This window comes from Gadus chalcogrammus, chromosome 16 (genome assembly GCF_026213295.1).
Source record: "Gadus chalcogrammus isolate NIFS_2021 chromosome 16, NIFS_Gcha_1.0, whole genome shotgun sequence".
Taxonomy (NCBI): Eukaryota; Metazoa; Chordata; class Actinopteri; order Gadiformes; family Gadidae; genus Gadus; species Gadus chalcogrammus.
In genome coordinates, this window is record NC_079427.1 from 15,878,360 (window position 1) to 15,901,168 (window position 22,809).

General features: G+C 40.7%; 4 protein-coding genes, 1 long non-coding RNA gene and 4 other non-coding genes across 10 annotated transcripts; 6 read left to right on the forward strand and 3 right to left on the reverse strand.

The window, feature by feature from the left end:
* The first annotated feature begins 137 nt into the window (after positions 1-137).
* LOC130405531 (uncharacterized) lies at positions 138-4,027 on the forward strand. The gene is made up of 7 exons (XR_008904351.1): positions 138-1,034; positions 1,329-1,372; positions 1,721-1,799; positions 2,339-2,433; positions 2,907-3,001; positions 3,262-3,328; positions 3,782-4,027. It is a non-coding gene; the product is annotated as an uncharacterized LOC130405531 (long non-coding RNA).
* LOC130406778 (small nucleolar RNA SNORA15) lies at positions 1,416-1,552 on the forward strand. Its single transcript, XR_008904528.1, has one exon. It is a non-coding gene; the product is annotated as a small nucleolar RNA SNORA15 (small nucleolar RNA).
* Positions 1,980-2,116, forward strand: LOC130406775 (small nucleolar RNA SNORA15). Its single transcript, XR_008904525.1, has one exon. It is a non-coding gene; the product is annotated as a small nucleolar RNA SNORA15 (small nucleolar RNA).
* LOC130406776 (small nucleolar RNA SNORA15) lies at positions 2,584-2,720 on the forward strand. The gene has a single exon (XR_008904526.1). It is a non-coding gene; the product is annotated as a small nucleolar RNA SNORA15 (small nucleolar RNA).
* LOC130406777 (small nucleolar RNA SNORA15) lies at positions 3,371-3,507 on the forward strand. Its single transcript, XR_008904527.1, has one exon. It is a non-coding gene; the product is annotated as a small nucleolar RNA SNORA15 (small nucleolar RNA).
* Positions 3,605-9,427, reverse strand: LOC130405527 (phosphorylase b kinase gamma catalytic chain, skeletal muscle/heart isoform-like). The gene is made up of 10 exons (XM_056610653.1): positions 9,266-9,427; positions 8,718-8,844; positions 7,073-7,251; positions 6,809-6,863; positions 6,666-6,731; positions 6,295-6,458; positions 5,700-5,790; positions 5,324-5,477; positions 5,014-5,139; positions 3,605-4,760 (listed from the first exon to the last, which is right to left on the reverse strand). Exons 2-10 carry the CDS (start codon positions 8,798-8,800, stop codon positions 4,494-4,496), a joined length of 1,185 nt encoding a protein of 394 aa, XP_056466628.1. The 5' UTR covers positions 8,801-8,844; positions 9,266-9,427; the 3' UTR covers positions 3,605-4,493.
* Positions 9,428-9,545: 118 nt separating this feature from the next.
* On the reverse strand, positions 9,546-11,889 carry chchd2 (coiled-coil-helix-coiled-coil-helix domain containing 2). Its single transcript, XM_056610658.1, has 4 exons — positions 11,715-11,889; positions 11,006-11,255; positions 10,307-10,514; positions 9,546-9,864 (listed from the first exon to the last, which is right to left on the reverse strand). Exons 1-4 carry the CDS (start codon positions 11,762-11,764, stop codon positions 9,854-9,856), a joined length of 519 nt encoding a protein of 172 aa, XP_056466633.1. The 5' UTR covers positions 11,765-11,889; the 3' UTR covers positions 9,546-9,853.
* A 569-nt stretch (positions 11,890-12,458) lies between these two features.
* On the reverse strand, positions 12,459-14,929 carry im:7138535 (uncharacterized protein LOC797998 homolog). Its single transcript, XM_056610657.1, has 8 exons — positions 14,733-14,929; positions 14,484-14,590; positions 14,271-14,390; positions 13,915-14,177; positions 13,732-13,812; positions 13,525-13,641; positions 13,264-13,410; positions 12,459-12,921 (listed from the first exon to the last, which is right to left on the reverse strand). Exons 1-8 carry the CDS (start codon positions 14,774-14,776, stop codon positions 12,742-12,744), a joined length of 1,059 nt encoding a protein of 352 aa, XP_056466632.1. The 5' UTR covers positions 14,777-14,929; the 3' UTR covers positions 12,459-12,741.
* A 475-nt stretch (positions 14,930-15,404) lies between these two features.
* as3mt (arsenite methyltransferase) lies at positions 15,405-22,669 on the forward strand. Of its 2 annotated transcripts, none has more exons than XM_056610656.1 (11): positions 15,405-15,674; positions 16,942-16,990; positions 17,186-17,313; positions 18,207-18,357; positions 19,497-19,633; positions 19,759-19,828; positions 20,337-20,418; positions 20,522-20,653; positions 20,761-20,900; positions 21,047-21,169; positions 21,758-22,668. In XM_056610656.1, exons 1-11 carry the CDS (start codon positions 15,658-15,660, stop codon positions 21,860-21,862), a joined length of 1,134 nt encoding a protein of 377 aa, XP_056466631.1. In that variant the 5' UTR covers positions 15,405-15,657; the 3' UTR covers positions 21,863-22,668. The 2 variants fall into 2 exon arrangements, with proteins under 2 accessions (XP_056466631.1, XP_056466629.1); XM_056610654.1 differs by having other exon boundaries at positions 15,409-15,526; positions 21,758-22,669.
* Positions 22,670-22,809: the final 140 nt, after the last annotated feature.

Here is a 22,809-nt window from a genome sequence, read left to right on the forward strand (position 1 = left end):
ATATGTATATTCTTACTCTACAAACTTCATCTCCCTATTTTCGCAAAATATGGAATGTGCTGTGCCAGGCCCACAATCATACGCCCCGCCCATCTGGTCCCGGAAGTCTAAAATCAATCCCAGCACAGTGCACACCAGAGCTGATGACCAAAGAGGGGGGAAATCTAAGGATTGAGCTGATATTATTACTGACATCCTAACTGTATTTTTTTTAATTGGCTTTAGATCTAACATCACCTTTTGCTCGGTTCCGGGACACGCTGGGATTTGGGGGAATGAGCGGGTGGATCAGATTGAAAAACAGAGTTTGACTAGAGAGGTAGATGTTCATATATCCTGGGGGAGAGGAGCTGAGAGAAATAATTAAAGAAGGCTTAATGATGGAATGGCAGAGAGGGTGGGAAAAGAAAGAAGGTGTAGACACTTTCTCTTAACAATCTCAAGTTAAAAAAGATGTACCTGCACTTTTCAGTCCTGTAGGGATTCAGTTAAACTAGATTAAGGCTGGGTCACTGTGGGCCAAATCACTTTTTATTCATTGTAGGAAAATATGTGTCTGGTTTATGTGAATGTGGGAGTTCTGAGACAGTAAAACATGTTTTTCTGGAGTGTAGAAAATACAGGACAGAAAGACATGCATTATTCGGTAGACTGTTGGGACTTGGAGTTCTCACAGTGTCCCGTTTGGACACTGTGAGAACCATAAACTAATCTCCAGGGCAGTTTTGCAGTTCCTGCACAGTACAGGACTGTTTGTAGAAATCTAGTTCATCATCGGACCTGTGGAGGGCAGTAGTACGCTAGACAGCTTCCAAACTGCCGGAATCTGACAACAAGAAGAAGAGCGGACGACCCTCGAGCTGCGTACACACGTGGTTAAAACAAGCATAGAAGTCCTACAAAAAGTAACCAGCTCCGATATGCTCACCCATTTTAAGGGTCCTGGGGGCCCTCCAGAAGCTGAAGCAGCCCCAGACGGTGATAGGTGGGCATCTTGGAAAAACGCATGTCTCTCTACAAAGATCGGCAGAAAGGTAAATATAACTTTATATTGCATGGTAGAACGCTGTGTTGCTGATGTCCACGGCAACCATAGTCAGACACCAAGATCAAGTAATCTCGCTCACCATTCGCTGTATGGCTGAGTAATCTCAAAGCGAATAACCTTACAAAATTATTTAGCCATGCACATTTATAAGAATAGTGTGCATGTCGATTTGATCCATGTTATAATATATCGATCCATAGTGCAGTACCACGTGTGCTGAATACAAGGCCTTACTGGGAACGCAGCCTTTTTAATACTGCATTCTAATCGTTTCTTTCAGTGCCGTGATGGTGGCTCTGGACGGGTCGAAATGAGTGGATGAAGGTAATCTTGTATTTGATTATAACTTAAAGTTCAAGTAAATGATGCGTGGACGAATTCTGTGTTAGCCTCTCCGTGGTCAATGCAGCCAGACACCATGCTAGAGAACCTTTCACACCTGACCTCTACAAGGATGGGAGTACTGATCCGTATTTGTATCCTAGTGTCAACGTGAATACAAATGTCATCAGCTTTTTTGACTAAGAATTATTTTGTTCTGTAACGTTAATGTGTCTTCTCTACCTACCTTGACACGTTTAACTTACTTGTAGCGAGTATTCTTGGGACAACGTGGGCTCATTCTGTCATTCGACACCATGAAACTGATCAACATTATCTCCCCTTTTGCAGCTTCAACTTCAGAACCCGGCAGAAACCCCAACTTGTCAATGGTATAACTCAGAATTGAGCACTACCATTTGGAGTGGAAGTGAGTGGTAAAACCCTAATACATCTTCAATGGGAACTACAGCTGTAGTATTTAGTGGCAGTGTATATATAATATGCCTTCAATAATACAATTATGGCTGCATTGAGGCAGATTGGTAGCTCTTGGCTGGCCCCAATTGAGTGGTGGATTTGAATGTAAATTAAAGTTCAAGTTATTGATGCGTGGATGAATTCTGTGTTAGCCTCTCAGTGGTCAATGCAGCCAGACACCATGCAAGAGAATCGTTCACACATGACCTCTACAAGGATAGGAGTACTGCTCAGTATTTGTATCCTAGTGTCAACGTGAATACAAATGTAACCATCTTTCTTATTCAGTTTGTTCTGTAACGTTATTGTGTCTCCCCTGCTCTTTGACACGGGTTGACTAACTCAGACTGAGTATTCTTGGGACAACATGGGTGCAATCGGGCATTCTTGGGTAGAAAATATTTGGGTTTTGAGCATTAAGGGTCCCTCAAGGATTTTGAAATCATGAATTAAGACATGCATTTGATTGAAATATCTCCCCTTTTCCAGGGTCAAGTTAAGGCCCAGGCAGAAACGCCAAACTGTCAATGGTACATAGCCGAATTGAGCACTATCCAAGGGACCATTTGGCGTGGACGTCGGAGGTAATGTCCTTCTAATTATTTGAATGGAATCTACAGCTGTAGTATTTAGTGCAAGTGTATGTATGCAAAATGATGTCTCCTGGCCAGCCAAATGAGTGGTGGGTTAAGGTAACTCATATTTTAATGTAAATCAAAGTTCAAGTTAATGATGCGTGGACGAATTCTGTGTTAGCCCCTCAATGGTCAATGCAGCCAGACACCATGCTAGATAACCTTTCACACATGACCTCTACAAGGATAGGAGTACTGCTCTGTATTTTTATCCTAGTGTCACTGTGAATACAAATGTAATCAGCCCGTTTGGCCAAGAGTCCGTTTTTTCTGTGCTGTGTCTTACCTGCTACTTCTGAGTATTCTTGGTACAATGTGGGCTCAATCTGCCATTGTTAGGTTGTAAATGTTCGCTTTTTGAGTATGGGTTTTGTACACTAAGGAATTTAACCTTTAATTCTTAATTGCCTCTCCGTTTCCAGGTTTAGGTTCAGAAACAGACAGGAACCCCTACTTGTCAATGGCACAACTCCGAATTGAACACTATTCAAGGAACCATTTGTAGTGGACTTCAGTGGTAAAGCCCTTTATAAATCATTAATGGAAACGACACCTGCAGTCTTGAGTGCCTAGATGCATCTATATTTATTTGATTTGCTCACAGAAAAAAGACATCAAGTTGTTGGCATGTCCTATATATTAAGTAAATTATATTTGTCTGCTTAGCACTACACATGGATAGCACGCACTACCGTTTTAATCAAGCTTTCTGCTCTAACACCCAAACATGCAGACTGTTCAACATGTGTTAAATTTTTTACATATTCTCATTTGTAGCAAGAAAAGTCCAGTGCCGTGAAGTGGGATGGTGTCTCGTGAGTTGCCAAATGAGTGGCGGATAAAGGTAACTCATATTTTAATGTAAATGAAGTTCCAAGTTATTGATGCGTGGATGAATTCTGTGTTGGCCTCTCAATGGTCAATGCAGCCAGACACCATGCTAGAGAACCTTTCACACCTGACCTCTACAAGGATAGGAGTACTGCTCCGTATTTGTATCCTAGTGTCAACGTGAATACAAATGTCGTCAGCCTGGTTGACTTAAGATGCATTGTTCTTTACTTTGCCTTACCTGCTGTCTTTGTATAGAAGTGCTTCAGTGTGTGTGTGTGAATAAAATATGGCACATGTGGTCTTTTTAATCAAGCTTTCTGCTATTACGAACACTTTAACATGCAGATGGTTCAACCTGTTTAACAAATTCTCATTTGTAACCACAAGATTACTTGCCAATGCAAAACTGTACACGTCATTTCATTCACCATAATTGACTACAGTGTACTCCTTATACCCACAGACCCTTAGAAACCATCCAGCTTGGAGATCACATTTAAGCATGCCGACGTGTAACTCATCACTGAAGTCAGCAGTGAGTGACTAGAGCTCTGAGTACTGGAGAATCCACATGGGTTCTGGCTCGAGGAAACCCATGGCTTTGAATGTCGTTGGCTAAGCCTTTCCTTGTTTTGATCTTGTCCAGCAAAGTTTGACTATTATTGGATTAAATACATTTCTAAAGACCATTGATGTGTTTGTAATTTTTTTAATGGTAAAAAGATTGAGATGGATCCATCAAAAATAGTCATGTTTATTGAATTGTCAACTTATATAATGTAAAGTTTGACATTGTACATACCCAAATGTATACATATGGGTGGCCTCTAAACATGATTTCAAGTATGCAGGTGGGATCATTGAAAATAAAACTCCTGTACTTAACCGTCGAAAGGAAAGACTGAACATCTTCGCTAAACCCTTGATACTAGCAGACTGATAATTGCCATTAACTAGTGTGGTATGTGCCCTCATACACTGAGTATATCCATGCATTTTACTTAAAATTTTTGGTTAACTTCCAACTGCATTACCTTGTATTCTGCTCCGTACTTGAATATCAAGAGCACGCCCTCTTTACCGAGCTAGCCACTGGTAACACCTAGTGTTCCTGAGTGGGGATGTGTCCCCACATAATCCCCTCAAAGCAGTTCCTGAGTAACAGCCGTACTTCACTACCAGGTGCGGAGGGTTGAGTCATCGGCTTCTGCAGCGAGGGAAAGCAGGATGACCTTGGGACTGTTTTCAAAAAGAGCGGCTCTGTTCTGAGCCTGGCCCTTCTTAACCCAATGACCGTAGATCTTGAAAGCACAAGCATCGATGAGCTTGCGGATGGGCTTGACTGCGTACGGGTCACTCTTGATAACCTCCTTGGTAACGGGCTTGGCGCGGCGGTAATTGCAGTAGATCCGCATTGTGGCTAGGACAGTCATGCAAATGACCTGGGGAACAAAGGGGAATGTAAGCCAATAGCTCCTGCAATAAGGCTAAATATCCCATAGAAAGCAGATAGTCATGTGCCATCAGATGTGGTCGATTTTCATAGCCTTTAGCCTCAAAAACGCCTAAGGTGATGGCCCAATCAGAAATCCACATTCTTTTTTATAGCCTATATCATTTTTCCATAACAAAAATGTCAATGTAATTTACTCGTTTGCTGTGGTGTAATGTCCAGCAAACATTCGGCCATCTCACCTTGAACCGTCTGTAAGGGGTAAACTGTCGTACTTCGGCCACCACGTATTGGGAGAAGAAAGGGTGGTTGAGGGCATCTCTGGCTGTGTATCTCTGCTTTGGATCGACCACCAGCATGCGGGAGATCTGAAAATGTAATGATTTAATAAATGTCCAGCACAATGTGATGCATACAATGTCGATGCAAGTTTTATAACACCTAGTTAACAAGGGGCAAGGAGGGGGGGGGGGGGGACGCTAAAGCAGGCCGCCTCAGCTGCAAAATGACGTTAAAAAAAAAATAGGTCTTCCTTCCGAGTGAACAGCGTACCAAGTCCTTGACGGTGTCCGAGCGATCCTCCCATTCGGGAGAGGAGAAGTCATACTTCCCACCCAGGATCATGCGCAGCATCAGCATCTGTTTCCGGTGCCAGAAAGGAGGAGAGCCCGCCAGCAGAGTGTACATAATGACACCTGAACTCCATCTGCAAGGACAACCCATGAGCCAGACATGGTCTCTTTAGTGGGTGCTGGAGTTCACCAATCCCCCCGGGGAACGTTTGCAGGGTTACAAGCTGCAATAAATTGTGTACTGCGTGGCTACAGAAAAGGCCTTGAAGTGTCAAGGGCCTAGTGAAGACGATAAAACACGTAACACTTGTTTTTAGCCAGTGGATGCGGAATAGGAAAGGTCTCTGGAAACTCACATGTCCACAGCTGTATCATATCCCACAGGAGTGGCGTTCATGGAGCACTCGATGATCTCGGGGGCCAGGTACCCGGGGGTCCCACACACCTCTGGATTTAAAGGCAGATCCACAAAGAAGCGATGAACATACTGGGAAGTCTGAAGTTGTAGCAAAGTTACATGCTAGTTTATACAGTAAAAACACTAAGAATAATATTTATAAATGTATATTACATAATTATACCTTTGTCTAATTAAAAGCCTTGCAAGTTTCCAGTCCACTTCTGTTGTTCCCTTTAAAAGATGCATGCATCGCGCTCTGAACATTTCAGTAACAGAGCAGTAAACACATGTTATGTGAGAAGGTTACATTTGACCTTTGTTGGGCCGGCGAACCGCATGTGAGAAGGTCTGGAAACTCAACACTAAAGAGCTTTACCTTTAAGAACTTGGCTGACCTCTTTCAGAGAGCTTAAACACATTTATTTTGTGCCTTTATATTTTAGAACACATTTATTTTTGTCCACCAATTTTTTGTTGTGGTTGTCATTGGCCCACTAAAAAACTTTTTAAAGTGCACATCAGCTGTGTGTTGGGAGTGAATTTTCTCAAACCGGAAAGCTTCTGTCCTGGCTCGGTCTGTATAGAAAAACCGAAGTCGGTGAGTTTGATTTTCATCTGGTCATCGAGCAGGATGTTCTCAGGCTTCAGATCCCTATGGACAATATTCTGGGAGTGGAGAAACTGGACCACTTCCAGCAGAGCACGCATGATATTCCTGTGGAGGACACACCATCCTCATCAGACTGCTTCAGCAAGCGTTTATTCAATTGTATGATAATGAATGAAAGGAAGTCATTGAAGAATAACATTGACTCAAGAAGCATCAAAGATCGAACTCCCACAGAAGGTTAGATTATGATACCTATTAGAGATCATCGTGAAACAGTAGAATTCATAATGATAAGATTATGAAGGTTCTGACCTGGTTTCCTTCTCACTGAGGGTAACCTTTTCAGTGAGGTAGTCAAAAAGTTCACCCCTCTTCATCCTTCAAAAAAGGAAAAACAATTAAGATAAGATTCCATTAAATATTTGGAACCAGGGAATCAGTTCTGTTTCACTTACAGGTCAAACACCAGGAAGAAGAAGGCGTTGGACTCATAGCAATCTTTGAGCTGAACTGGAGAGAAGCAATAAGAATCAACGTTGGAAAATATTCAGGTAATGCAATAATATATAGTGACACAAATGTTTTGTTTTGTTTTATCACTGTATTAAAGACCAAAGAGTGGTTCTACAACTGTGCTTCGATCCCTTGACAGAACAAAGAAATCGACTGACAACTTTCATGTGTGAACGATGGAACCATGGATTAACCAAAGTGCTCACTGATGTTCTCCTGCCCGCAGACCATCTTCAAGATGGCGATCTCTTTCTCAGTGGCAGACCGGATCTCCTCGATCTCCTGCCCGGTCAGCTGGTCCGAAGGGGTGATGTCGATGATCTTCACGGCGTACTCCTGAGCGCTGAGTTTGTCGACACACCGGCGCACCACACTGCTCACCCCCCTGATGGGATGGGGAGAGACAGACGACACACACCAAGCGTGCTAGTTATATATTAGATCTAATAGTTAGATCTACTTAAGAGTGACATATTATACCACCAGGTGTGAGGGAGATTAGCCTTTACAAGCATTTTTGAAAATCTGCCTCTTCTGACATCACAAGTGGTCGTGTCCACCTAGATGGTGCTTGATAGATGAGCAACGTTTGATACACTCCACTGGGTCCGCTGGTAGACTGATCTATCCAGCACACATCTAGGTGGACACTCCCACTTGTCATGTCAGAAGAGGCAGATTTTCAAAACCAAGATCCATTGAGTATATGTGCGACTCTGTTCACTGGAATCTCCTTTGTAATGGTCACTGTCACATGCACTGCTTCAAACCGTCATTTTAACCGTCATTTATCCAGAGGCACTTAGAACTGAGTATGGGAACATTGATAGTATAAATATAATGGATAAAGGATACAGTAGCTCTACTGACTCTTGGTCCCCCTACTAGCTGTTAACTCTTATCACGTGTGGAATGCCAGCAGCGCACACATTGGCCTTCATAGGGTGACAAAATGTCCTCATAGGGTGACCCAATGACTTGCTCGTGGGAATCCAAGCCAACTTTTACATAATGAATCAGCGTAAGCAACCATTCATTCTAAACCTTTGTCCAAACCAAGTCTAGTTCGTTGAATGCCCACCCTCTCAGAGGGGGGCCCTTTGATTACGTAACAGCACCCCAATCTGAAAGTGGTTGGGAATGACAATGAGCCTGATATATCAATCGCAAACGTTTATGGTGTGACTGAAATCCTAAATACCTAAAAGAATTGATTTCATAATTAGAATTTATATATTTTTTGTGTAAAAGAAAGAATAAAAATGTACTGTACATTTTTAATCCTTTTTTTTATTTTTTATAAATACTTAACAGACAGCTCCGATATACTGTTGATTACATTTGTATTCTTCCAGTCCAGCAGTCCCCCAGACAGATTTGGGGCTGATCAAATTAGGTAGGCTATACATGCACTGGTTTATCTTTTCTTAATTAACTTAACATGTGACTCAACTTAAAAGAGGGGTATTTGGCATAGAGAAGAGTACACTGGTTACTGACCCCACAGCATGCTTCCATTTATTACAATTAGAAACAGCTGCTACTCTTAAGGGACACCGTGTTCTATTAACACTGCCCCAGCCAATTATGCTCATTAAACCTTCTGCTGTGAATTACCTTAACACAATTTTCAAAAGCACAGTAAGTTAAACAAAAAGGAAGGCTTTAAAGGGTGACCACAACACAACTATAACCAATCATAGGTTTGGAATACTATATATTCTTTATGCAATATATGTGTATGTATATTTGTACACACATTCCTAAACGATGTCAAGACGCTTTTAAACTAAAGATATTGTCCATCGAACAGGTGTCCCGGGATGTTGAGCCGTATTTCCGAGAGCATACCTTCCCAGAATCTCCTTGGGATCATATTTGTCGTAGAACTCCTGGGCTCCCACCCAGTCTGGGATGTCCTCCTCTTTGGTCATCTCGGTGTGACACAGCTAGTCAACAATGTGCCTTGACTTCACAGCTGACCAATGACAAGCAACACAGAATACAAATGGGTTATAGTAGTCTTGACTGTTTAATTACAAATCAAATACACAACCAACTTTATCTACTCATAACAGCTCGAAAACGATTCTCTGAACCTAGAAGAATGTTAGGAAATGCACTGCATGATGGAATATTATACAGTCCAACTTCATGTATGTTTTAATGTTCCTATGATCTTCATGCGAGTAAACTAGGCGTACTGGATACAGTGTACGTGGACGACACGATAAATGAATCGCGTTGCAAAGCTAAATCTATTTAACCATTACAATACGTGATTAATAAACGAGGCTGACGTACATTACACAGCAGATTGTTCCGTTTTCGCCTTCATACGTTTGACCTTTTATAAATCAATGACGATTCAATCCAATGAGAAGACGACAGTGACATACCTCAGCGTGCTGGCAAGCGTCCGACGCACTCTTACGAACAGCGGGAATTCTTCATTATTGAACTCTTAATAGCGTAAGAAACGTAAAAACATTAGACGCGTAAACATAGGGTTGTTCGGCTGCACGTTAGAGCGGCCGATTATCCGCAGTCCCAAAGGGCGAGCTGTAATGTCAGATGCCGATTGCTAAAAATAAATGTCCAAACAGCCGACTTCCAAACAGCACGACCCTGAGCGCATTTTCATAGAAGGTTCATTCAAATAACAAAAGACACGTTCTTTCATGATCATTGTTTCAAGGGTCATGGCATTTATTAATTCATGAAGTACACAAATACAAGCGATCATCAACAAGCTTTATTGAGTTCTACATGAAATGTGGAATGTGAAATGTGCAGTGATGCTCATTAAATCACACCGATGTTTAAGTGAAAACAAACCACATTATAATCAACACTATTTATAAGACCAAGTCATAGAATATATGCTGTGGCATAAATTATAAATGATCACTTATTAATTATCTAATGAACTGCCTAGTGTATGCTATGGCATACAGAGCGTTTTCAGTCTTGTAGACATCTCAACATCAGGACATACCTGTAGAGTAAAAAAACATTTTTATAGACAGTGTCATTTCTGGGTCATGTATAAAAACAAACTCTCAAAACAAAACACATTTTGTATTTACAATAATCTGCGAAAGGGATTATGGTATTGTATGCAAACGATTTTGCAACATTTGTTAGTTAGAACTAAAATGTGAATGCTAAACTTTTGACTTTCCATCTATACAAACGAATAGGTACATTATCTTGAGGCTTAGGTTGCAATTAAAGGTGAGAACCCGAAATGTTTTACATTTGTGTATAATTCTATCTCGACCAGCCAATCCTCAATGGATGGGGACACTTCTTGTACACGTCTGTCTGTGTGTGTATGTGTACACATGCATCGCAGCAGGTTCTCAATAAAGTTAAGAATAGATGTATAAGTCTTAGCCAACTCATTAAAACACAGGCAACTCATAGTTTCGACTTACCATTTGCAAACTTGCACTGTTTCAGCACCTCACTGAAGCCCTCGCACATACTGAAATCCCTCTGGTTCTGGGCACAGTCTATGAACTGCTTGAGCTCATAGGAGCATGCCTGCTGCTGTGGGGCCTCCTGCTGGTACATGGACTGTGGCTGCTGTGGGTACATAGACTGTGGCTGCTGCTGGTATTGTGGCTGCGCCGCGTTAGGCTCCTGGGGAACACCAAGCTCATTGTTATGATAGTGTCCAAACAATCAAAGAATTTTAAAAAAGGGACTGAACTAGCCTCCTACCACTGTCCCTAGAGGAACAGCAATCACTTCTTAGACACACTATTGCCATCAATTTGCAAATGTATATATCTGTGCAGAAAGTCTATGAGACCAATACCAAATCAATTAAAACATAATCTCTTTGCCGTGTCTGATCACAACCATCTCTAGCATAAAGCTCATGATTCATGTTGTGAAAGTAGATGGAAACATGATTTCCAGTTTCCACCCATTTCGATTCTTGTCCCCATGGGGTTCTGCCGGATAGTGGATCGCTTGATCACATATCCTAGCATTATGTTTGGCTTTCATTTATTTTTTTTGTGAGGTAAGTCAGCCTACCTCCCTCAAAAGGGATACAGACAAATCTTCTGCTACTGTGCCCGGCCCAAATGGTATCCGAAATCTCTTAAGAGGCTTGCTTAATTTACCTGATACGTGACGTCAGGTTTAGCCTCTGAATTTCCTCCACCGAAGCCTCCGGTCATGGCATGGCCGATGGTGTGTCCTACTGCAGAGCCCACTGCTACCCCGGCAGCTGTGGTAGCCATCTGGGCAAACATACCAGGTTGCCTGGGTGCTGCTGCTGCTGCTGGAGCAGCCATGGCAGATGGAGCCGCTTGGGTGGGGACTGGGGCATATGAGCGAGGAGGAGCTGCCCTCATGGGTGGTGGGGACCGGCTGCAACAACAATGAACATGTCCTTAATACATTGTATACAGTCACTAAAGATCCCTCACATAGTGATCACACAAGCTTCTTCCAAGCGGTCAATGATGCTCTTTTGGTTCAGTTATATTCCGTGTTATTTCAGTGCTTTACAATTCAGTTGTCCTAACGTCTCATGTTGTAAAGTTAGGGGCGCATGAAAAACGTTTCAGGCATCCCATGCTTCACACCTTGTGACGTAAGGACATCTTAATTATGAAGTTCAATTGGGCATTTTTTCAATAAGGTTTTCAAATCTGCCAGGTAATATACAATAGTTTCATTTGATATCTAATCATTGTGTTTACGACAGCCTGTTATCTAAGGATGCTCTTCCATTGACAAAACGTCTAGAAGCTGTCAACCGCCACCGCCACATTACATCAGCTACGTAACGTCTACTGCCAGAAATCCTCAGTCTTGTATGCTTACCTGGCTGGAGGGGCCATCCGTGAGCCCCGACTTCTGCTTCCTCTTGGCATGGTTGTTTTTAATATGAATGTTTCCGAAGATTGAATTGAGAAGCACAAAGGTTGAGTTTACTGCGAAGCAGGAGTTGACCTTCTGATAAACCGGAACTTCCTGACTGAGTGTTACATCATCTATTACACGGGCAACATCCGGTTTGAACATGGAAATACAGTACTGAATAAATAAACATAAATAGGACATAAAAGACAAGGGCCATCCAAGGAGGTAGAATAATAGTAACGCAACATTTTATATAGAGAAGCTATTTCCTTGACATTTTGTAGGTGAATAATTTCGTAGCATTTAAGTGTCTTAGCATTCATGAAATAAAAGGGAGAAAAACTATTCAAAAGTTTTAGCTACATTTTTAAAGAATGCTTTCGTACAAAAGCTTATGATTTGTACAAATCAAATGAGTCTTCTTTCAACTAAACTGATGCATCCATAATGAAATCATGCAGTGCCACCCTTGCCAGACCAAATGTGACTTTGTGTTATATATATTATTATTTTTGTCATAATACATTATCTATCCGATTCCCATTGCTAACCAGCCATTTATCCCTAATAATTGTCCAGTTTTTTTTGTGAAAAAAAAACTGGAGGATATTTGTATTATTCCTCATTAGTAATGGAGTGGAATCATATACAACACGGTTATAAATAATCTCTAGTTGACACTATTTAAGAAGGGACATTTTACAATAAATCGTACAAAAATTCTGCATCATACATTGGCAAGTCTTTATTCATTTTGTAATGTCTACAAAATATATTAAAAATAAGTCTGGTCGCAAAAGTATTAATATTGCATATTTAACCTTCATAAGCATGTTTATTTAAATCTATTTTTTGGCTCTTTATATATGAAGTACAAATCTTTCATTTTAGAGGATTACAAAATCATAAAATACCCATAGAAAAAATAAATTCAAAAGAATACATGATTTTTTTTAATTTTTGTTGCAATTGCCAAAAAATAGTTCCTTTACTCCCTTTTCCCTTTCTTTTTTCCTGAGAATTTGCTTCGTTGAGGATGCCCCCCCCCTCCTCCTCCTCCTCTTCCCCCTCCTCCCCTTCCCTTCTCTCGTCTCCCCTCCCAGCGCGGCATGGGGGGCTCGATCTCCCCAGGCCGCCCGCCTCTGTCGGGGACACTGCCCATCAGTACCTGAAAACAAAAAGCCAATGGTTGTAGGAGTCTAAAATAAATTAAATCCTACCTTTGTTATAGATCAAAATATTTAAAAATCATGACATAATATATTGCAATGTTGAAACATTATATCCTTGAAGAGGCAAGAGCAAGGTATTATCTGGATCTTATCTGCACTGTTCGGTCTGATTATACTGCTGAAACACCTACATTTCCCTTTGGGGATTAATAAAGTGTTATCCTCCGATCCATCCACCCGAGTAGCTGTAGTTGATTATTTTCTTTATTTTTTTCAGGAATTAAAAAACATTATCACTCTAAACCACGGAAACAGTTGTATGTTGCATTGCGCCTTACCTTGTAGATGGCCGTACTTGGTCCAGCCTTAACTGGCAGGATGCAAGACTGATCCATTCTTGCAGCAAGCAGAAGAGGCATGGACACTTGAGATGATGGTGCAAGAGAAGATAGTGGGGGCACTGAGGAGAGTATTTGATCATACCCCTGTAGACAAATAACAATACACAGGATACACTAAAATATCAAAAGAAGCCAAAGGATTCATTTGAATAATTAGGACAGCACAGTCATCTATGCCAGCCATTTAAGTATGCTTACCTTTCCTTTATCTCCCCATGCAAAAGACTGCAGCGTGACCTCAAAGCGTTTGACAATCATTTGCTGTCGACATGCATACTCTTTCAGCAAGACTTGGTTTATCCTTTCAACCTGCCTCTGAAGGTGGAAAAGCAAAGGATTGTTTTATTGCTAGGAACTGAATAACTTGTATGCTGGGTTTGAAGAAAGTAATCTATGCCAACATACCCATTGCTCTGAGTTGAGACTGGAATTAAGAAGTGGATCACTCATATCTTTTAATGATAACTGAGCAATCCTCGTCTCCACCTTGAACAAACAGTAAATTGTAGTGAGCTTTAAAAAATAACAATTGAATTGAATTGAATTAAAAAAAAAAATTAACTGAAGCCCATTTAGCATCAGTCTCACCTCCTGCAACACATCTGGATACTGAGAGGAGGCATCCATGTCAAGTGCTTGGAGCAGCAAGGCAAATTCTGTGGACATCTCTTCCCGTCTCATGCCCATGTCCACCTTGCAGTCTTCCAGTGACTGACAGAGCTCTGTGTTTTGATGGGTGGGCTCCTCGACCCTCTGCTCTAATTCAGTTTTACCTGCACTGGTTTGGTCATCAGGGTGTGCTGCCTTGTACTTAAGTATACGAGCTGCTTCTAGTTCAGATACAAGGAACGCTGAAACAGAAAATATACAAGCTTTTTTTAGAGGGTAGGGTGAATCAAAGCACCAAAGCAAGAACGGTGCAAGAACCTCAGATCTTTTCTCACCAGTGATCTTGTTGAGAAGAGCAGGACTTAGCGTGTCTGATGACAGCATAGTGATTGGACAGTGCATGGTTTCCAATAATTCTCTCAGTTCTCCTACCAGCAGGATGGACCTTTTATTATCTGAAATGTTTACGTTTGCAGCTTTTATTGCAATATTGTGCAACCAGCTCCTGCCTTGACACTATGAACACAAAAATCTCAGTTGTTGTTTACCTTGTAACTCTGGGTGGATCACCAACAGCTCTGCCACCAACCAGGAGAGCAGAGGACAGGGCAGCTCATCACAACAGCAGTGTCTTACGCATGCGGTATCTGGGTAACTGGAGAATACAAGTGAATAGCTATTAAATAACTGGGTTTACGCGTTAGCTTAATCACTAATATAGTTCTACCAGCTGAATAGTTAACGAAACTATGGCCAGACAAAACATAGTTCAAACAGAGTATCGTATGTTGACCCACCCAAGAGACTTGATGGCAGATATCGTTGTTATAAACCTCTCCATTGAAGAACCTACAGCAGGAAACAATGTACCTATATAGGTTCAGGGTTCATGCAGCTATCCATTTCCTTGTTTACAACGTGAAGATTCGTCACTACAGCGAGTTGGTTTATTAGCATATTGCTACTTCCGGGGTTCGTGACGCAGAATATGGATATCAATTTTTAATTCTGCAAGTAAGTAATTATTCAGATTAGAAGCAACAATCTACCATCTCATTGCACACATAAATGCACACTCATCCCCATTGGTACCAAACCAGTCAAAGTCCGAAAATTGGACCTCTGACATTCTTTATTTAACAAATAAAGGATGCATAAATTAGTAAAAACAATCATTATAAAAAAGAGCGTCTTTATTAAAGAGCGGCAGATCTATATAACATCATAAGATGTTACCTGGGAGGGAATTTATTTTCAAGTACAGCTGCGTTTGTGTCGTAGTAGGCATAATTTGCCCCAAGATGTCACTGTCGCTCCTTGGTCTGCAAACTTGGGGTATATCAAATACTATTCACATTTGTATAACCTATAGTTTAAGCATATGAAAAAAAAGTAACACTCAGTCAGTTATGCAAGCAGCGTGTCAAACGTCCATCATGGCGTGATTCTAGGCAGTGTGGGCGGGTCTTAACAGGAACGGCTAACATGGGTCAGAGCTAAGGTTGAATAGAAATGGGGCGTGATAATCTTTTCAGGAAGGTTTGTCGGGTAACTTTGACATGCCTTTTGGGGTTGATCTGATTTTGCATTGGTAGGTGTGCAGTGGATGCATGTGATATTATATATGTTCAGGGTATTGTAGGTTTTTTGACAATCACTGTAACTAACAGAAAACAACTAGGCTACTGCATTCCATCAACGAAACTTTTTGCATAGCGCAAGATGGCTGCAACAGGGGGGTAAGAAAAACTATAATTAATCATGAATAAGTGCCCAATAAAGTTCGTTAACTTTATTTTTGGGCTATCTGCATACAATAGCTACATTTATTATAAGATTAGACCTACTACAAAACTTAAAAACCAAACATGTTTTTATTTAGAATTTATATAAATATAAAATATCTAAGTTTTGTAGTGGGGGTCTCCAATGTTAGACAATAAAAGTGATACGTCGAAGCTAGAAAGGAACAGTAGAAGGAACAGAAAAAGTGTATAATGGAAAATATAGTGATGCAGGCCAGCCCCTGTGGCACAGGCGGGGCGAATGCCTATAAAACAATTAATAAAAATGTAATACTATTTCAAAATGTAGAATGTAGCCAAAGGTTGTGCATTCATCTCTAATTAACTTAATTACTTATTTATTGTCAACATTAATCACACAACACTACTATTCCACAACCAATGGCAGGTTTTATAATGTATACTATTTTTACAATAATAAAATAATATCGGTACAGTCAACAATGGTGTAGTAAAGTAAGACATGCATTTTTCTTTAAATATTCAATATATTTTGAAACACATTTTAACCACTTTTTTTAATTAAAGGCACCCAGTGCAACTTTCGAGGCTTAAAAATAAACATTCAATTTCTAGTCTTTTTTACACGTAGTAAGTTTCAATAACTCCATACCATTACATACCGACATTCAAGCAGCAAAGATGAGACGTCGTTGTGTGGTGAGAACTGATAGAAAATCGATAACAACAACAATGCCGCCATTTTCTTTATTTTTTGTAACCTACAATAAATAAAGCAGGCTTCCAGTCAATGGAAAAATGGCTTCTCCCCACCGGCGATTGTTGTTGTTTACGATTTTCTATCAGTTCTCACCACACAACGACGTCTCATCTTTGCTCCTTGAATGTCGATATGTAATGGTATGGAGTTATTGAAACTTACTACGTGTAAAAAAGACTAGAAATTGAATGTTTATTTTTCATTTAATGTTTACATAAAGTTGCACTGGGTGCCTTTAACTGATTCAATCCGAAAAAGTGCAACGGTAATTCTGGGACAGAAACATATTCATACAAACAAACTGTCTGAAGGGCCTGAAAAAAGAAACAACAGAGAAATATATATATATTTGTATTGTATATCTTATTTATATTTTCACCAGTTCTGTTTGAATGTCTAGGGGAACATACATAACTTCATCCCAATTAGCACCCTGCCCTTACAAAGTTAATTATGACTCATCATTTTCTCTTTTACCAGTTCAATTGAGAAATGCTTCAAGGAAACCGCCACACACCTGAAAGTCAAAGTATGTGCTCTCTTCTTAATTCTTATTTAAAGTATATAACTGTATTGTGTGTGAATATTTTAAAACCTGCTGTGGGGACTTTATGAAAAAAAAAAAATGAAACTGCGGTCAGTGAATGTAATATTCTACAGCTCTGTTGCTGATATGTGCTTTTCATGTTTTGTGTTACAATGGCAATCTTTTGTCCAATCTTAGGAGTTCTATGGTAAGGTTTTGAAGAAAACCACGGATTTGAAGACCGATGCCTGTGTGGCCTCCTCCGGGCCTGTCCCTGCCCACATCCGCCATGCTCTTAATATGGTGCACCCTGAAGTCATTGCCAAGTAAGTACCCTTACTATAATAATAGCCCAAACACTATAACACAATTGAACTATTCTTCCTTGATAAATAAGGGAGTTCGCCCTTTGGGGGGCTAGGGTTAAGGGGTGTCATGTAAGGTGGCCTGTTCAGCCCTTTGGGACTTTGTGATTAACTGTGATTAAGGACAACTGTGATTAAGCCATAAGTTATGGTTTAGTTATGGTTCCACGTTGACGCAATGCAATGACCATGCAGTAGGTTTGACGCAGTCGTGAACCTGTTTTGGTTCTGCGTTGGGTTTTAGTTAGCGGACCAATCACAGCCCTTGCTGCTGTGTCGCTGCGACACAAGGTTAACATTTTTGGGAGGCGCACGTCAGGCCCTTGCAGTGGGTGCAAGGATGGTCCGCAAGGATGTAATGGGTCGGTAAACCACCTTGCGTTGGGTCAACGTTCAACCACAATTAAGTCTTTACCGGCTAACAGCGTGCCAACATTGATGCATTGTTTCATAAGCTTTCTCCAATTCCTTCAACACCAAGAGCTCTTACAACGGTTGGGGAACTCCCACTCCACTCCTTTTGTTTTGTACCTTGTCATGGTTTATTACCCTTTGGTATTGGGTCCTGCTTCCTCTTTTTGGTTTATGCCGACTTTTAATCATACATAGCGCTACCTTTTCTGTTGGTTTTGTTACAGTTGTTAACCAACTGTAACAAAACATTCAAATATCTTTCTATTGATATAGAATTTTTCATTATTCTTTCAGTGTCATTGACACTTAAAACGAAGTTAAACCACAGTAGCCACGTGTAATGGGTGTAGTGTCAATTGAACGACACTCACACTCAGAGATGAGTCTTGACAAATATGAAGCTGATTCACCTCATCCCATTCTAACTGTTATTCCAACAGGTACTATGGCTGTGGCCTGGTGGTGCCAGAGTGCATGGAGGCCTGCCAGGTACTTGACCTGGGCAGTGGGAGTGGGAGGGACTGCTACATGCTGAGTAAGCTGGTGGGAGAGAAGGGCAATGTCACCGGCATTGACATGACTGAGAAGCTGGTGAGTTAATACTGTTCATACCGCACTATCTATATTATTCCATGTACATGCTCTGCACCTTGCTGCTTTTTGCACTTCTGGTCAGACGCTAACTGCATTCCGTTGCCTCTGTACTTGTACGCTGCACAATGACAATCACGTTTAATCTAATCTAATCTTATTACAACACGATTGAAACCAGACCAAAGACCAACTAGTTATTAGTTAGTTAGTACTGTGACATACGTTTTACAAAACAAAATATTTTTCAAGAAAATTAAAAAAGAAATATGCTGTCTGCTAAAGTATTCAACACCTTTCGCTTTGCATAATCTGAATTCACTTCGATACACAATGTTACCTTAAGGAGCAACATAATTTGTTTTGTTTGCCTAGATGAATGAAATAAGTGTGGAAAAGCACAGAGTCAACTTTACTGACTTTGACCCCTCAAAGCTGTAAACCTCTCTGTATCTGGCTCACCCCATCCAAAACGGAGAGGGCTTTTTGACGGCCACAAAGAAGAAAGGATCCCCCATTGAACATGGCTACTTTACTCAAGATTGTGTTTGTTAAACATGTAAACTACCTCAAGTCAGGGATTGTAGACATCCCATCTCATGAGCACATTTATTTATTTATTTATTAAGGTTTATTATGTCTGCACATACATACTTTACATCTGATATAAATGTACAATTTAAGATGTCAACTCCTTATGTTGTAATCTACTGAGGATCCGGAGACGGAGGATAAGTGCATGTTCAGTTAATGTGGATCTGGGGACGGGACACGGGAGGCATTGGGACACATTTATTGGCCCCATGCATAGGGTGTTGTGTTTGGTCAATATAACCTGAAGCCTGATCCAAAACCAGAGTTCTTTGCAGACCAACTCAGGTTTTGAGGTTACTTGTTCACTAGTGATCATTAAGTCTTTATCTCTGAAATTTGGCTCTCTCGACCTCTCTCATTTAGTCAAAGTGTTGTGTTTATCCACAACACGAGTCACAATAATGACACGACCAATTTGATCCAATATATGAGTGATATATTTGTAATCAAAATGACCTTTTTTTTATTTTAGGTCAAAGAGGGATGCTTCCTAAACATGTGACCCTAATATCTGTATGATTTTGTTCTTGCTCATGTTTGGCTAGCTGGAGGTTGCCAGAACCTACACCGACTACCACACACAAGCGTTTGGCTATAAAGCACCGAACATCCGGTTTGTCCAGGGATACCTCGAGGCCTTGAATGAAGCTGGGATTGAGGGAAGCACATATGATATCTGCATGTAAGCTTGGCTATCCTCTTTTCTTTCAAAATTTTCTTCATTGTAACATATTTCTTTATATAGTTGGTACATATTCATATGAATTTAATTGAAGTGCCATCATTTTTTTTTTTTTATTTCCCTAGTTCCAATGGTGCGGTGAATCTGTGTCCAGACAAGAAGCCAGTTTTGCAGGAAGCTTACCGTGTTCTCAAGGTATACTGTGTTATTTCACTACCCCTTTGAATATTCTCTTTCTGCGACCACCTTACAACATGGGATGGTGAAAAGATCTGAGCATTTAGAAAATCTAGTTTTAAAACTCTTAGTGTATTTGTATAAATATCAGAACTCGTATTTGGAAATGTGTAGACGCAGATTTCCAAATGGCTTGTACTGCTAATCACACTCACACCAGGTGGTATAATATGTCCCCCTTAACTATGCATTATATACCAAACTGTATCACCCACAATTAAACAAACTAGTGTGCTACAGAAAATCCCAGTGTAGCTATCTGGCCTTCAATGGCAAAGGATTACTTAACTTCCACCAGAACATTTCTGATCTTAACCAACAGTGTACAACCTTACACTCACATTACTAATGTCTACTGTTGGCAAAACCTGCCTTTCCAAATGAATATCATGTTGCTGGCTGTTCTGTTCTCCTCTCTGCGGCCTGAAAGGTTTTTTCGTTGTTGTTTTTGACACTTTGTAATCAGGAAGGTGGCGAGCTCTACTTCAGCGACGTCTACAGCAGTGGAAGATTAACAGAGGAAATAAGAAACAGCAATGTTCTCTGGGGTATTTATGGCTTGTTTTTAAAAATGGTAGCCAATCTTCTACGCAAAATGATCGAATGGCAGGTGGGTTCTGGGAAACACTGAGAACTTGTTCATGTTGACAGGCGAGTGCCTCAGTGGAGCCCTCTGGTGGGAGGATCTGATGCAGCTGGCGGAGGAGGTGGGCTTCAGCCCTCCGCGCTTTGTCAGCGGAGCCGCCATCAAAGTGTTCAACAAAGAGATGCAGGACATTCTGGGTTCGTTTTTCTATTCATGTACCGTTATAGTCCTCCTGCTTGGGTATCAATGTTGTGGCAATTTAGCACGTTCAATATATTTTCTTTCTACCCCTTTCGGAACAAAGGCGACTTCAAATTCCTCTCAGCCACTTACCGCCTGTTCAAAGTTCCCCGGGGCGCTGGTAAACCCCGTGAGGTGGTGTACCAGGGCGGCATCACTGGGATGGAGGAGAGCTTTAGCTTGGACTCTCAGTACACCTTCAAGGTCAGTTGGACTGCTGGTCAAGCGGCTTGGGGTCGATTGAGAAAATAGAGGACATAAAGCAAACTATCAATGAAAAAAGGTTATTGTTGATATGATGATATGGGGACTTAACGGGATAATGGGAGTATATTTGTTGTGTATTTCAGGTGAACGAGGTAGTGGGGGTGGACGGGGATGTGGCTGAGATCCTGACCCGTTCCAGGTTCTCTGATAAGTTCACCATGCTGCCGCCCGGGGGGCCGTCTCAAACCTGTGGTGCGAGCCCTAAAGTAAGTAGCACAGTTTGACCCAAAATAAAGACATGTGGAACTAGAGGTGCTTTTTGTTTTTGAGCACACGAGGTAACGATTGTATGATCCACCCTGATTGTGTGACAGGCCAAAGAGAGCTCTGCTGGTATTGTGTTACATTTCATCCAACAAGCTGGTTATATGCTAAGATTGCTCACACTTGAGATTGCTCACACTCAAACCGTTATCAATATATGTACAGAATATATGCAAACGGATGATACAAAGGCTGCTGGTGATAATAATAATCATAAAATCATGAGGCCTTGTTCACAGAGAGCAGATGAACCTACTTTGACATGCTGATATAATGAGTTACGCATTTCCTCTGATACACAGAATGCTGAGCCACAAATCTGCATGGCCATAAATCATTTCAATGATATATCCAAGTTCCCCATACACCTTGTACTGGTGCATTGACACCATTTATTGGATTATATATCCTACAATCGTTATATATAAATCAACGGTTTCAACTAAATGCTGTGAGTAACAGTATTGTGAGTAAAATAGTATTTTCTGAAAATGTAAGAGGATGATGTTAATGTAGAACTATTCCTACAGGCGGGCGCTGTGAATCCATTTGAGCTGATCCATCACAGGAGTGATGTTCCAGGATCTACCACAGGGGGGTGCTGTGGCACACAACCAACTGGGTGCTGCAACTAAATTCAACTTATTTTCCCCCAACAACCCATGTATCACTTGGGTGATTCCACTTAAACAACCTAATACAACCCAATACAACCCAATACATTAACTGAACCATCTGTAAGATAAACTTAACATATCAAACCTAACAATGAAACATATCAATCTCTAGAGAGATATGCATGGTGTGTGTTGTTCCTGTTATTTGTCTATGGATTCCAGTAGGAACTTGCATCGCTGTTAGCAAATATTTTTTTGTAATATTAACTATGTCATGAATAACATAGTATGTTCTGTGAGGGGCTTGCAGTTTAATTGGATGGAAGGAGTATTTCTCTATCATTAGAGGTCACTGTTTCGATCAGTGTTCGCTCAAGGCATCCTCCTTTTTACAACCAGGTCCCAAGGACAAAGGATAACGACTCTGGTTTAAAGCCTACAATCTCAAATGTCCTTCCATAACCAGAAAAGGATCAAATGACTATCCATAACCAGAAAATTGTTTTTGGGCTAACTTTGAAATGCCATTGTGTTTACTAAAAGGTCCCTGTTACTGCTGTGATAATTCATTATTATTTACTAATACGACTTTTTGTATGCCTGATGACTGAAAATCCCAAGAGTAGAACATTAGAAAGCAGTAACAATTTGAAAACGAAAAGGACATTTACCTTACATTTATTCGACTTTGGTGATTGGAGGCTCGTATGCAGGATGCACAACCTCTCTGATCTGAAGACACAGGATTGTAGTGGAAGGCTTTATTCTGATGCAAATTGTCAAATAAAAGAAAGGACAGTCTTTATGATGATTTATGTGTGTGAGTTTTTTTTAAATACTGTAGGCCTTTAATTGTTCATACAAGTTATGTCGATATATAGGCTACAGCATTACTGTTATACATCTAATTGTTCACAAAAGTAACCTACAAATAGCATAACTTCCCAGGTAGGCCTATCGGAAAA

Coding starts and splice junctions, on each gene's coding strand:
- as3mt (XM_056610654.1), top strand. CDS start 15,495: ATGCCTTTTGGGGTTGATCTGATTTTGCATTG. Junction 16,991..17,185: donor CCACACACCTGAAAGTCAAA/GTATGTGCTCTC, acceptor GTCCAATCTTAG/GAGTTCTATGGTAAGGTTTT. Junction 20,654..20,760: donor AGAGATGCAGGACATTCTGG/GTTCGTTTTTCT, acceptor TTCGGAACAAAG/GCGACTTCAAATTCCTCTCA.
- LOC130405527 (XM_056610653.1), bottom strand. CDS start 8,800: ATGACCAAAGAGGAGGACATCCCAGACTGGGTGGGAGCCCAGGAGTTC. Junction 6,864..7,072: donor CTGCGGGCAGGAGAACATCA/GTGAGCACTTTG, acceptor GCTTCTCTCCAG/TTCAGCTCAAAGATTGCTAT. Junction 5,791..6,294: donor GCCAGGACAGAAGCTTTCCG/GTTTGAGAAAAT, acceptor CTTTAAATCCAG/AGGTGTGTGGGACCCCCGGG.
- im:7138535 (XM_056610657.1), bottom strand. CDS start 14,776: ATGGAGAGGTTTATAACAACGATATCTGCCATCAAGTCTCTTGG. Junction 14,178..14,270: donor TCTTCTCAACAAGATCACTG/GTGAGAAAAGAT, acceptor TTTCTGTTTCAG/CGTTCCTTGTATCTGAACTA. Junction 13,411..13,524: donor CATGGGGAGATAAAGGAAAG/GTAAGCATACTT, acceptor ATTTGTCTACAG/GGGTATGATCAAATACTCTC.
- chchd2 (XM_056610658.1), bottom strand. CDS start 11,764: ATGCCAAGAGGAAGCAGAAGTCGGGGCTCACGGATGGCCCCTCCAGCC. Junction 11,256..11,714: donor CGGATGGCCCCTCCAGCCAG/GTAAGCATACAA, acceptor TTGTTGTTGCAG/CCGGTCCCCACCACCCATGA. Junction 10,515..11,005: donor AACCTGACGTCACGTATCAG/GTAAATTAAGCA, acceptor GGTGTTCCCCAG/GAGCCTAACGCGGCGCAGCC.